At 39.8% G+C, this 13,881-nt stretch overlaps 2 protein-coding genes across 5 annotated transcripts in view; one reads left to right on the top strand and one right to left on the bottom strand.

Moving 5' to 3' along the window:
- The window catches only part of cysu (peroxidase homolog), a 20,459-nt gene extending 11,183 nt beyond the window's left edge, over positions 1-9,276 (bottom strand). Inside the window, exons 1-2 of the mRNA XM_018037626.2 lie at positions 8,886-9,276; positions 5,498-5,698 (exon numbers count right to left, since the gene is read on the bottom strand). Coding sequence (XP_017893115.2) covers positions 5,498-5,698; positions 8,886-8,893 — 209 coding nt within the window. The 5' untranslated portion in view covers positions 8,894-9,276. The remainder of the gene's footprint in view (positions 1-5,497; positions 5,699-8,885) is intronic.
- The window catches only part of Cep290 (Centrosomal protein 290kDa), an 81,809-nt gene that overhangs the window by 23,776 nt on the left and 44,152 nt on the right, over positions 1-13,881 (top strand). The window lies entirely within an intron of this gene.

Genomic DNA, 13,881 nt, shown 5'->3' with positions numbered 1-13,881 from the left:
TTTTTAACCCATTCGCTGCCAAGCCTAAATTATATGAAGTCATTCCTATTGCCATTTATATTTTGAGTGCTATTGTTTACCAAAACCCTGTTATTTCTTGGTAAGAGCACATATATTATCATACATAATCATTTAGAAGCAGAAAACCAAAGACGAGTATACTCGTCGTTGGCAATGGGCCTTCAAAAGAGCCTGCATGTTATAATATATTTAAAGCAGGACGAGTATACTCGTCCTGGCAATGCGTGACACCCTGCCAAAGACGAGTATACTCGTCCTGGCAATGCGTGACACCCTGCCAAAGACGAGTATACTCGTCCTTGGCAGCGAATGAGTTAAAGTCGTAATTTCAAATAATGTTGATCATAATACATAGCTATAATTGCTAGGCAGAGGTGTTATGTAAGTGATCGACCAAAACAAGGACACGAGAACAGCGCAATTGTAAACAGGCACTCAATGTTCCGTTTCTAATTGTAAGGGCAAAAAAAATTCCGAATTTCTTCATACGTTTAGTTCACGGTCGATGCTGAAACGGTCGAGTCGTACCGTGCGTGATCCGCGCATTAAGACAATTTTCGTTCGTTTTAAATGTAATGTTCTTATATTATTTCTATGTGTGTGATGAGTGATTTTAAGTAGTGACAAACGCGAACATTTAAAGTTTGCCTGACGACGCTTCTATGCTGATTACATTCTTCCTGGTGAGTTCAAATCTCATACAACAAAGAATGACTGTTTGAGTAAATGTCGAATTAATTTGGGATCTTAAATGCAAAGATGCAGTTTAAAGTTGATTTTAAGCGATGAACGAGCGACTTTTTAACAATAAAACTTTATTATAAATGAAAAGAAATTAACATGTCTGCTTCTCTTTGAGTCTCGTCGTCAATTGCCTATCTTCATGAAAGATTGTCTATTTTTCTGGGATCCCACATTAATAAAACAGGCTTATATTATTGTAAGGAGAGACGTTCTGTTTAAATGATAGAATTTTTTAATTGAGAGACGTACTGATATAAGATATAGTAATAGTACATGAGAGGATCTGCTCTATCTTTGAGTATCTCCGTGCAAGGACAGACAGGAACAAGTCGCATTCGTTTAGAATGGAAACTGTAAAGCTATACCACATTACGGGATATTCATTGTCGTAACGAAACTTGGAACACGATCTCTATATATTCATTGCACAAGCTATAGATTTTCCATTTCATTCAGTATCAGCTGACACAGGGTATCGCTGTACAAGGCTGAATTCTAACGCTGGCATCTGTATACTAATTGAGTCTTCACTTTCTTATACAATTTCTTATATTTTACTGTACGATCAATTATGTGTTACAATTTTCTGATTGACATAATTTATAACGATTAACACATCTTGCACGGGCACTTTGCCGCCAAACCCTTACCATGTAGCGGGCGATTTCTTTCGAATCTTTAGCGTATTACAACGTAATCGCGTCAGCAAAACGAATTCATAGGAATTCATTCTTGCAACGCACCTTTTGTATTTCTGCAACTCATGTGTATCTGATCTTATTGTAAAATCATCACAAAAATCGATACAATATCACAAACCATCGATAACAATAATCCATCAATAATCCGTGAAAAACGACTTTAGTCGCTTCCCGCGTAAGATGTGAAATCCGCGCAAAACGACTTTAGTCGCTTCCGCGCAAGATGTGTTAATTGTTCGGTATGATCGTCGTTTTAACAAACACTTATGGGTGGAGGTACATCGTCTTTATGCGACGTTTCCATTATTTTTCCAAGCAAACATCAATTTCAATAGAGCGATAACGACGGGAGCATAAGCGGTTGATCAGTCTACCGTGAACGCGAAAATTCCTGAGAAAAATTCTCGCGTGGCCGGCTCGTTGTTCCGTAACGGGCGATATCTTGCGAAAATATTGGTGCCGGCGCGAACGCACACGTTGGCTTTCACCCGAGGTTAGTAAGTGCAAGTGTAACGCACAGACAGATATAGGGACGCGCGTTTCCTCGCGTCCCATTCTAAATCGCGAGCCGTTGTACATATATCTCGTCCCCCGGGCGATTTCTTCGTTGGACAAGCACGCGGATACAATGCTAACTCGCGCTGTTTACACGTGCAGTAATTGTAAACACGACGTACGATTGAACGCTCGTTTCATGGGAACAATCGTGGGAAATGTCGTGTGAAAAATTGTCACCGAGGAGATTTAGATAAAAAAAGAGAATATAGAGCAGGACTTCGATTGTCTATCAAATTACAAGAGCGACGCGACGCGCAACTTTCTAATTATCCCGGCTAGGCTCGGCATCGAATTGGATTCGTGTCCGGATCGTTGCTTCCCTTTATCCCGGGCAGATCTGTCATGTTTTATTAGCGGCTGGACGCGAAAGGATCACGAGCAGCCGTGACGGTTTTTTCGCGATTAGAGAAGATTTAATCGTGACTGCCGAGTCGACTCACGCTCGCCCCTTCGCTCGCGTTAACGCGAGGCAACACGGTCCATGCATAAGCCCCACGGACAGACGGAGGCACGCGTAGGCAGCTCAAATCTCGTAATTGCAGGGAAACCGTGCAATCGTATTATGCATCGTTATGGCTGACAGAATCCTGTGCCGCGTCGTGGATCTTCGACCAGCTACGGGATTAATAAATCGATTTCGTGTTAGGCAAAGTAATAACGACTCGCGAACGATTTGTATATTTCCACGTCGGAAGGTGAACGATTGTCTCGAGCACGATAGCCTCTTCGTTGCGATACTTTTTCCTTTCATAAATTCCTATCGACACTTTTTTTTCACGGAGACAATACTAAATGTATTTTGCTTCTTCGTGTCAGATGCATTGAGCTATACATATAAAACATCTGGAGTGTGAACGAATGGGGGGGTACGTTCGCCGACGAAGAGGAACCGTGAAGGAATCTCTTTCTCTTTTTAGGTGTATAATGCATGTTTTCTGAACCTGAACTCGGACGCGTATATGTCGAGTGATTGACAATGTTATAAATTCAAGTGATTCGATAGAATACTGAACTTCTATCCCCACCATAGTTAAATTTACTACAAGATAATACAAATAGAGATCTTCTATCTTACGACTTTTGACAGACGCGCACACTCCAGATATTTTATATAACTCAATGGTCAGATGTTTATGATCATAATTTTCATCTGTCTTCATATAAAACAAATGAACATGTCGAAATTTCATCGGATATAAAAAACTATGTTGTAAATCAGGTTCTCAGTGATCAGCTTTTGTATTGTAATCGGAGACAGTAGTTCAGGAGCTGATCGGCGAGACCTGTCTCCTTGTTATCGCTTCCTTATTAATAATTCATCAACCAGGAGTCGTTGCATTTCTATCGACTCCCGTGTCACGGATGAAGCTGTCTGCTTCACATGTATATCTTCTTAGAGTATAGTTGTTCCTCCCTTATTTATCTATCATCGCTTAGGATCATTCGATAGTCCGGGCGCTCGTAACACAAAAAATGGAACAATTTTTTACAGTCTGCCATTGATAGGGAAAATATTTACAGCCACAAGCTGTAGATAGATGTACTTAAAAATCTTCGTTACGTGTTAATGCATACTTAAACATTAACTTTAGTTAGTAAAAAGAACATAGATTCTTGAAACAACTTTCAAACAGTCTGCCTTGTGAAATTTCGTCAACTTTACGCTAACATTAGCCTAAATTGAGCTTGGCAGATTGTAAAAAAATTGTTCTTAGACGATTGTTTTTATACGATTTAATTGCTAACTAACATAAGTACGCTTTATTCTTGTACTGGAGAAAACCATCTGCCAATAAGCTTTTCATGGATCGCGCAATCTTGCCTTGTGCTCAAATAAATGGCAGACTATTTGAAAGTTGTTTCAAGAAACTACGTTCTTTTTGCTAACTAAAGTTAATGTTTAAGTATGCATTAACACGTAACGAAGATTTTTAAGTACATCTATCTACAGCTTGTGGCTGTAAATATTTCCCCTATCAATGGCAGACTGTAAAAAATTGTTCCATTTTTTGTGTTACGAGCGCCCGGTCTATAAGCTCGGTGAGACGGATTGGTCGTGGTCAGGCCATTCCTGCGCTGAGGCATCGTCATTCGGGTGCAGGGTCCTGCTCGGCTCGAACTCTGGTGCCCAAGTGAAGTCTGACATTTTGTTCTCACCTTAGTTTCCATTTAGAGTCAATAGTTAGAGTCTTGTTCGCAATCGTATAAAATCCTTCTCCAATATTCGCTCCGTATAATAGGATGGCAATTTAATAGGGAAGGGGGCAGTGGGGATTGTCCACTGTCCGGGTCTCGAACGTAGTCACCTCCACGCGGTGAGACCTGGGTTGGTAGCGTTTNGCAATCCATTAATCAGTTATCCATTAATTTTGCAATTAATTCTGTTTAATGGTCTATAAGATGTAATATAGGATCAAAGGTTAAGAGCAAAGGTTAGATGGGTAGTGAAAGTCCTGGAATCGTTTCTAGCCACAATTTCCTGCTTTCTCCAGATGTCGAAAATAATGTAGAAGTGTTTGGATACGTTAGAATTGCGTCTGGTTCTAATCGCCCCGAAGCCACGTATAATATTCCATCTCATGTGTTTTAAGTGCAACGCGGCGTGGATCGGGGTGAGAGATAAATACTTCTCTAAACAATTGTTTGCCCCGATCATTAATTTCACATCGATTGCTGAATCGTAATTAAGATAGGCATCGGTAAAGGAACGTGTGATAATTGCGATATTGCTGTGTATTCAAAGATACGCCGCGGGCTTGCTGCATTCTAGTTTACGATTCAATGCAAATTTAATTGAGTTTGATATGAATCTAATATTTGATTTTTTACTCGACTGCTTTCTGCGATCATCCTAAAGATAATGATTGAAAGTTTAAAATTATTTGATTGAGGATATCATGCGTGTAGTTAGTGTTAAAGATAAAATAAGGTGATTAAGAATATATAGTTTTTTGACTTATTTTTACAAAATATTTAAACAAATTAAAAATTGAAAAATTATTTGTTTACTATAGGTCAGTCTAATTCATAAAATAATCCTTTTAATAAATCCTGCATTCTATTTTGTGATTCGAGTGACCTAAGGATTTAGAAAACAGACACAACTATTTGATTAAATAAAAACTGAAAAATTCTTTCGAATGATATACGATTAGATGAGACAACGCCCTGGTCAGAAGATTCCCACGTTTTTCAAGCGGCGCGGATAAATCAATTTCCAAATTCTCGACGGAACAACGTAATCTCACGAACGGGCGAGTGACAGGCCGCTCATCACGGTAAACGCTCGTTGCACTCGTTCACCGTTTCGTGTCGTAACAGACTAATATAGATATGTAGCCAGGTCGATAAATCAACTGCGAAAGAATTCTCGCCCAAGGCGACTCGCTTTCGAACCAGTGTGCATCCATCCCTCCCTGTCTACCCGCGAACATAAATTCACTTTGAGATGTGTAGTTATTAAGATCACTTACAAGGAGCCGCGCAGCAAATTGTAGGTGTAATCGAAGACACTGGTCCTTCCTGGTCCGTTGAGGATCAGCGCGCAGTCATCGCGGTTTGCGTAAACCTCGGCCGGTTGATATTGCAGCCCGTTGCAGCTATCGCTGTTTCGCCAGCTAGCCAGTAGCAGCATGAGCCCGATTATCGCGGATCGTGTCCGCCCTATCACGGATCTGTAACATTGTAATAGGGACCATTATCTCCCCTCGCAATCAGGCTCCTCGACCGAAATGCCCACCCTTTTAATCTCGAATCACTTGACTCTCGTTCGTTCTTCATCGAGCCAACCCTAATTTGAACGAAACAGTAATATAAAATACTGTATGTATTACACGTTTTCCCAATATAATTTTACATGGATAAATCGTAATACGGATCAGTAAATAATTTGATCGAATGGAAATAGCGATTATTCGAAAAGTTAATCTACATTGCAAAGCAGATGCAAATGGCCATTTTTTTTATTCTGTTTTAATAATACGTTTTACTGTCGCAGTAGGTCGTATAAACGTGTAGCCGGGTAATAATTCTCGTCGGTCCACTGGAAATCATGCATACATGTACTCATAACGAGATCTGGTCTGAGGCCATTCAACTCTTATCTTAAAAAACGTTAGATTAGAGTCCTTTTTAGTGCGACTTGTCAGACGGGTTGGAGTACAGGACTGGATTAAATTTCAGTTTCGTTAGTTCGTTTATAAGTTCAATGCGAACTACCACAGACGTTACACTTTATGTAAAATGAGACCAATCGCTATAAAGACGTATTTTTCTAGATTTAATTGCAAATTGTCGTTCACCTTCAATCGAAACTATTAATTAACGTTAGCCAACGAGAAATCTGTGCAACGATCAATTGTAACGCTGGGTGTAGAAATTGAGGGCGGTATGTGTTCAAAATAATAGAAAGGAAGGAATCGAACCATCAATTTTACGCGATACCATCTATTTGAATTCTGTTCTCCCGGCAAAAAGTTCATTAACATAATGCGAGTGTTCGCCGTGTAAGTATAGTTGCGTCTTATAATACGAACCGCTCGCTGCATGATTTCGAAAAACCGAGGAAACGTAACGGCACGTGTGGCAACGCTCGCATTGACTTTCGAGAGATCATAAGATGCGCCAGATTTAATTTTCTTCATGAACTATCAAGATCAAACATATCTAAGATTTTATTGCTCTTTTATAATCTCGCGTATTATCATTTGTAGATCAGATAAACGTTTTCAATTCTTGTTGCAATTTCCTATATCGTTTAAAATTTAGAGTAAACGCTTTCGATACGAATCACGCGAGATTCCGTTAGTTTTTCTCGTTGGTTCGTGTGATCTGCAGGCCGCTCACGGACGAAACGCACCGATAGGGAACCGGTCGCGAAGCGTTCGATTTCATAAGACCTATTAACCAATTGCCTCCAGTCAATGACTCTACCTAGTCGATACAATTCGAGGAATCCCCGACGTATCGGACCACCATAAATCTCGGCAAGATAGATCAGCTTAGAATCTCGTGAATCCATGGCTCGTGCTACCTTTTTTTGCTCACCAGCGAGGACACCGTTGCCATCGAATAAAAATGGCATGCATTCTATCGAGTGAAATTGACAGAATTAGAAGAACCGTCGTTATTTAGAATGTAGATTACGCAATAGGTTGTACAACCGGCGATAGGATAATTTCACGTTTTTCGATTCTAGAATTAATCCATCCTGGAAACAGTCAGACACCGCAAAACATATTCCGTGGAGTAAAACTTTCGTTTTCGAATAAGGATAAATGAAACACACGAGGCACTTTCCAGCTGAGGTTCGACATATTTCTGTTTGCTGGCATAGACAGTCGTTACGAAATGACTAATAAGCGTTGTCAATGGGGGACCGACGATTGCGGAGCAATCGCGTAGAATCTAATATCTATAAATAACTGTACATAACGAAAGAGTTGCGCAAAGTCGGAGGCGTAACGCACTCCGAAACGAGTACCTCGAGCGCAACATTAACTAAAGTATGTATAAACTGCATACTACTCCGCGTTACATCGCTTTTGCGCGTTGAGTAACAGCAGCCGATCCTCGCCGATAACAGCGACCGCGTGCGCTCCTCGTTGATTTTCGATTCGATGCAACTTCAATTTTTTCCTCCGGCCTACGAAACGCACGGTTCTGCCCGGTATTCCGACCGCGTAACGGCTAGAAATCCGATCGGAGAGCGCAAGAAATCGACGCGGCGTACCGGAAGCCGGCGAGAGCTGAAAAAGTGGCTTTGAAAAAGTACGAAAACCGCAGGCATTCGAACTAGACCGACCGCGGACGTAACCATTTCACTTGGAGTAATAAAAATGATATAATGGTAATTGGCAATATAGGTATATACTAAGTTTCAGTCTTTCTAGTGTTAATGCGATTAAAAATTGTGTTAAGCAGTCACCTGCTATCACACTTTCTCACAAGTCATGAATTACTATTTATTTTCCACTAGCTCGATTTATCATAAGTTCCATTATGCTCTAGTAATTAAAACTCAATGCTTGCCAGTGAAAGTGCTGCAGAGGAAATTCTTCTTGTGCTTATGAAACTTGACTATCATCGATTTTCAATTCCCGGTTATTAACGTCGCCGTCGTTACGCGATTAAGATAGGATGCCGATGGGAATAAAGATCGTGGATTACTTTCTTGCTGCGTCTACCGCAGGATTCTCCTTTCACTTTTCTCGTCGCATCGGTGCAACGAATGATCGAATCCAATTTCGCTTGTCCCGATACACAGTTCGTTCTGATTATGCAGATCCAGATTTGCAATTCTGTCTATAATTCATCTTTTTACAATTTATTTCATACGTTGGTATAGTAAAAGGATTATTAAAAGGAAACAGATATAATTAATAGTAATTTGATTATATATTTAATTACAGTGAAAGTTTATTTCAATAAATGAGTAATAAGAGACGATTTATAGACTGGAGTGCAAATAGCAAACCTGAATACTGATTATAAGGCAATGAATGAAATATCATTAGGTCATTAGATTTTCCGTGGACGATCTTTTAAAGTAATCGAATCGTTAACCGTAATAATAGATTACGTCAGAGTGCAGGTTTTCTAACGGGTAATTGTTACGCCGCGTTGCATTTCTTTATATGCGTGCGCGTTGGGAAACGGGTGTAACTTATCGATACTTAATTTCTTTCAACGGCGATTCTAAACGCTTTGCATATAGTATCTTATCGTATTCGAGTTTAATGATTATTACTGTCAGAAACTATACTTTATTAATTTTTTAATTATCGTAAAAAGATAATATTGACATTGACCTAAGAATGAACTGACAAATAGTAGACCAGTGGATGGCAGTTGATACCTTACCTGTACATTTTGCCTGCACGTGCTCCACGTTGCTATCAATCTTCCGGAAACTGGTTTGGTGAACCAAGATTTATGAGGAACCAGTAATTAGAGTCTACCGCACTTTCGACGCACTTTTAAACCACGGTCAAGTCCTCGTGTGGATACGAGTGGGTGACAGAGACGAGAATGGAAACGATGCGGCGAGTCGCGTGTCGAATTAAATCGGGTGGTCACCATTTATCGGTCGTGCGACAGTAAGACACTTCTACTTGGAGCAGCTTGTCCGGCGTGTAGTCAGTGACCACCGACTGGATCCCTCGGCGCCGAGTGATTGTCGGTTAGAGACTCACTGACCGAGTGTCTCATATAATGCGGTAACCTCACTAGCCGAGCACCGTGTGTACCCGTGTAGTTCTTTATCGACTACGCGGTCTCCGGTACATGGTGGTGGAAAGCTCCCCAAAAGCGCGGCACCGAAACGCCACGGGGAAGGGACATGTTACTTTGCTTTTAGCTAACAACCTCCAGGTGAGAGAGAACACCTCGGGAGGCAGTTTGAACCGGCGAACAAGGGAGGGAAAGAGAGAGGAGGCGTAGACTCTGGTACACGTTTGACTTTCCTTTCTCTAAACGAGCCGCCGGCTGCTGCCCTCGATTCGCGGCGTCGATTGTGTCCCCGCGCGCTCCGAATTAAGCGACAGAGCCCCATTCTGAGACGATCGGCGGGGATCGGCCCGATAGAATGGCCGATTCTGTTCACCGTTTGACCCTGAATATCGTTTTACTTGCGGTCGAAAGGTATCGACACTTGATGCAGAGATACAGGAAGTCGGGTCCAGGTAGAAGGTGGATCACTCAGCCGATTGACCAATGACGCCGGGCATTATTCGAAGAATTCTAACTATGATCAAGCTGAAAATGGATTGGATACTTTAAAGCATAAAGGCGCGCGATTTATCAACGGGAAAATGTAACAAGGCCTTCTCGGGAGGGAAGGTATATGCGAGAGGTGTAAACTCCTTTTACGAGTGAATTGTGCGACGTCGAAAGGACATTCGATTTTTCGTTACATAACGGACACGCTTTAAACTTCATTGCGTAAGGCTACGAAATTCGTGAGAATTTGAACTCCGCTCGAAATATAATTGATTATGTAATTAAAATTCCTTGATACGGATGATTCGAAATCGTCGAGTTTGCCGCTGTCTAACATCAATTAAATCGACACTTCGCATGCACTCGCGTCGAGATTATATGCTCTGATAACGTCCGGCTGTCAAACTGCATTCAGGGCGAGAAGAAAAATTCGAATTCGAATCGATGTGAACGAAGTTTAACGAAGTTTAATGTCTCTTCGGTCTCCGCTGTTCGAAATCATCAATTCTACAATTTCGTTATTTCGTATAATTAAGAAAGAACGGGGGAATCAGATTTGATTGAGAAATTGAGGAACAGACGTTTCATATGCACCGGCTTAATAGATAACTGTTGCGAATCGAATTTAGAAACGGCCGTGACGAAACTTGCTTCTCTGCGATTCGTCGATTTAGAGCGCGTAAAAAAGGCTGATTAATCAGTGGATTTCGTCTTGTGCATCAGAGGACGGCGCCTATTGCGAATCGCCGAGAACGAAGACGTGACGAGTACAAATCGTAAACGTTGAATCGCCGTGGATCATCGAGTAGCAGCCGCGATCAATCAAACGGTAACAACGAAAGCGAGTCGGACATTATACCGTTCGCTTATGCAAGTTTCGTTGCTTTTTCTCTTGGTCTCGCGTTTTAACGCTTCCTGCTTCCTGATTTTCAACCTTACAAACTTGTTGAATTATAATATAAGTTCCTTAATAGATTAGCATGGCAGGTAAATTCTATTTATAATACAAAAAGCGAGAATGTTATTTTAATAACTTAATCAATTGAGATGTTTGTTGCAATCGACAGTGAAAAGATGAACTAATATAATTATTTTTACATGCTCATATTTTTTGTCTCGGTTTGGTCAAAGCGTAGCGACCACTGATTTACGATATTGCAATATTGACGTCTGAACATTTTTCAGTTCCCATCCATTTCACGCGAAATTGATTGTGCAAACAAAGAAAATTGATTTGCGCCAGGCGTAAGTACGATGCGTGCAGGTGCAAGGTAGCGTTTATCGCTTCGTTACTGCCACCATTAACCGTAAATCGAGATGAGCCAAGGTGCAGATTTAATCGGTTGGCTCCTTATGCGGCCATAAAACAGTGTCGTTTACGCGTGATGAATTCGTGAAATTTCGGTGACTTAACAGATTTCTGTTGGCAATTTTCTCTGGTGTACAAGACATAAGTACAAGCGATAAACGAAACGATGGCACGTAAGAACAGGAATTATTACATTCTAAACGGTCTGATGTAATCCAAACCAGAAATTTCGTTCGTGCCAATAAGATATCTGAAGAATGTGCAGTTGTTTAACCCATTCGCTGGCAAGGACGAGTATACTCGTCTTTGGCAGGGTGTCACGCATTGCCAGGACGAGTATACTCGTCCTGCTTTAAATATATTATAACATGCAGGCTCTTTTGAAGGCCCTTTGCCAACGACGAGTATACTCGTCTTTGGTTTTCTGCTTCTAAATGATTATGTATGATAATATATGTGCTCTTACCAAGAAATAACAGGGTTTTGGTAAACAATAGCACTCAAAATATAAATGGCAATAGGAATGACTTTATATAATTTAGGCTTGGCAGCGAATGGGTTAACCTTTACTGTAAGCTTTGATAGGAAAATAGTAACCATAAATATCGGTGACAGTGAACTTCCAATATATAATGCATATAAAAAGCGTATTAGCTATCAAAAGAGAGAAGAGAATTCGAAATTATTCAGATTATTGACAATGCTAACTTCATTTGGAAGTTTGGATTCATTTCAAGGATTTATTCAACCTGTTGACTCTTGTTATCTGGCATTGGCTACGGTCTGTCAATGCAAAAGGCAGCATGTAGTACCGGCACGTACGAAAACAAACTCCGCGTGTCAGCTGTCAATGCAACTGTCCACGTGTGCACAGCCTTCGAGTGCATTCGCATGATCGCTGCGATACGTTTCGACTTTCTACTTGTTCTACAAATTGGCTATTTTCCTTGCATCGCCCAAATCAAAGATAAACGACGTAAATGTGACAGCGTGCGGATATCGGTCGGTCGATCGTTTATCTTTATCCCGATTACTGATTAGAATTCCATTGTAAACGTTTAAACGGCTGATCGAACATTTTAAAGAGAAATTATTCTCTCTGTACAAAGAAATCGGTTATGGTAGTCGCGTTTCTTTCCACGTGTTTTATATGCAGCTGCGATTTTTGGCTGACGTGAATCGAAACAGCACTTTCTCCGCATTCGTGAAAAAGTCAAGAACCTTTGGCATATTAAGCGCCCAAGCCTGTTCTGTCTTTCTGTTTAGGCGTTAATTATTTTAAGAATCATTAAGTGTTTCAATAATATTAATTATAATTTATTTAGGTACATCCGTTTATGATTTTTCAATTATTTAAAATTTATTAATAGAAGAATATACTTTTTTAAATTATACTTAACGTGTTAAAAATGGAACGAACATATTTTGTTGCAAATTTTATTATACTTTCAACTTCAATTTTTCTGTGCCTTTTGTTTTATTACATTTTCACGTTTAAAGTTTTTAACGATAATTTATTGTTTAAAGCATGCAAGAAATTGCACATTCCGTGTTTTAAATTCATATGACAAAAACGATATGAAACAGTCCATTAATAATAAAAAGAAACTTTCTTTAACCGATCAGAAGCCGACGCCGTTAACGGAACTGTTCCATGTAATCAGTACTACACGCCCTGTGGCCTCTCGCGCTCGAAACACGATAAATGGAGCAATCGTTGGGCAACGTCGCCCGAAGCGATGAGTTTCGCTGATTCAAGTTTGATCAATCGATCGATCGAACCGACCTGTGAATCGAGAAAGTTGCTCCTCGAATGTACGCATGAATGATCGTTATCTAAAAAAAAGAGCCTCCTATTCGTCCAAGCTGACTTCCTTTAGAAAGAGAATTATAGGTCCGGTTCGCGTTTCATTTAATTTATGAGCACAGATCACTGTTGGTTTTTCCTTAGTCCATTAATTACAGAAATATATTGCATACACTCCTCTCTGTCTCTTCTCGTGATAAGAATAGCAAATGCTGATAAGCCAAGACAATTATGCAAGGAATTTATTCAGTATCATATCCTTGGAGCGTAGGTGTATGGCAATGAGAGTTTTTATATGATTATGCAAGCCAAAATGGTTAGGAAATAATCTGGAGTTGACTTACTGAACGGTATAACAAAATTATTATATAATACTACTTTTAAGCAAGATGATTAATAATTTCAGTAATTTCATAATAATTAAATTTAATTATTTCGGCGGAAAAGTGTAACGAGATGTGAGCGCAGTTAATTGATGCATCAGAGTTTTAATAAATCATCGTGGCTCATCCTAAGATTACATAAACAAAATCGGAATCATTAGGATCGTGGTTATACTTCTCGATCATGCAAACGTGCAATTTCAATCGGTGAGCCGCTCTTAATCAATTACCTACCGCATTTAACAATGTTGCCCCACTGATCAGACGATTAATCTTGTTCGCTTAACCCACCCATAAGAATGGATGACCTAAATCTTCGATTCAACTTTTCGCAATGTTCCTTCCAAAAATAATACTTCTTAGATTAATTAATAATTTCCATTGTTAACACTAGATTGCCCAAGGAAGTCATTTTGACTGCTTTTGGGCAAATGTACAAATAATAATGCATAAATTATTTTTTTTCCCAAGTGAAGTAAATTTTTTTATTGTTAACATTTACTAATAACTTGTTATATGACTGTAAATAATATAAAAAATATTAAAAATTAATTTTAGACAAATTTCTTTACACATTATTCTTTCACAATGCAGTCATTTTGACTGCTTTTGGGCAAGGGTACAAATAATAATGCATAA

The sequence above is a fragment of the Ceratina calcarata genome, unplaced genomic scaffold (genome assembly GCF_001652005.2).
Source record: "Ceratina calcarata isolate Rehan_Ccalc_2016 unplaced genomic scaffold, ASM165200v1 scaffold176.2, whole genome shotgun sequence".
Classification (NCBI taxonomy): Eukaryota; Metazoa; Arthropoda; class Insecta; order Hymenoptera; family Apidae; genus Ceratina; species Ceratina calcarata.
The sequence above is the reverse complement of the archived record's forward strand: the minus strand, read 5'-3'. Positions and strand labels throughout refer to the sequence as shown.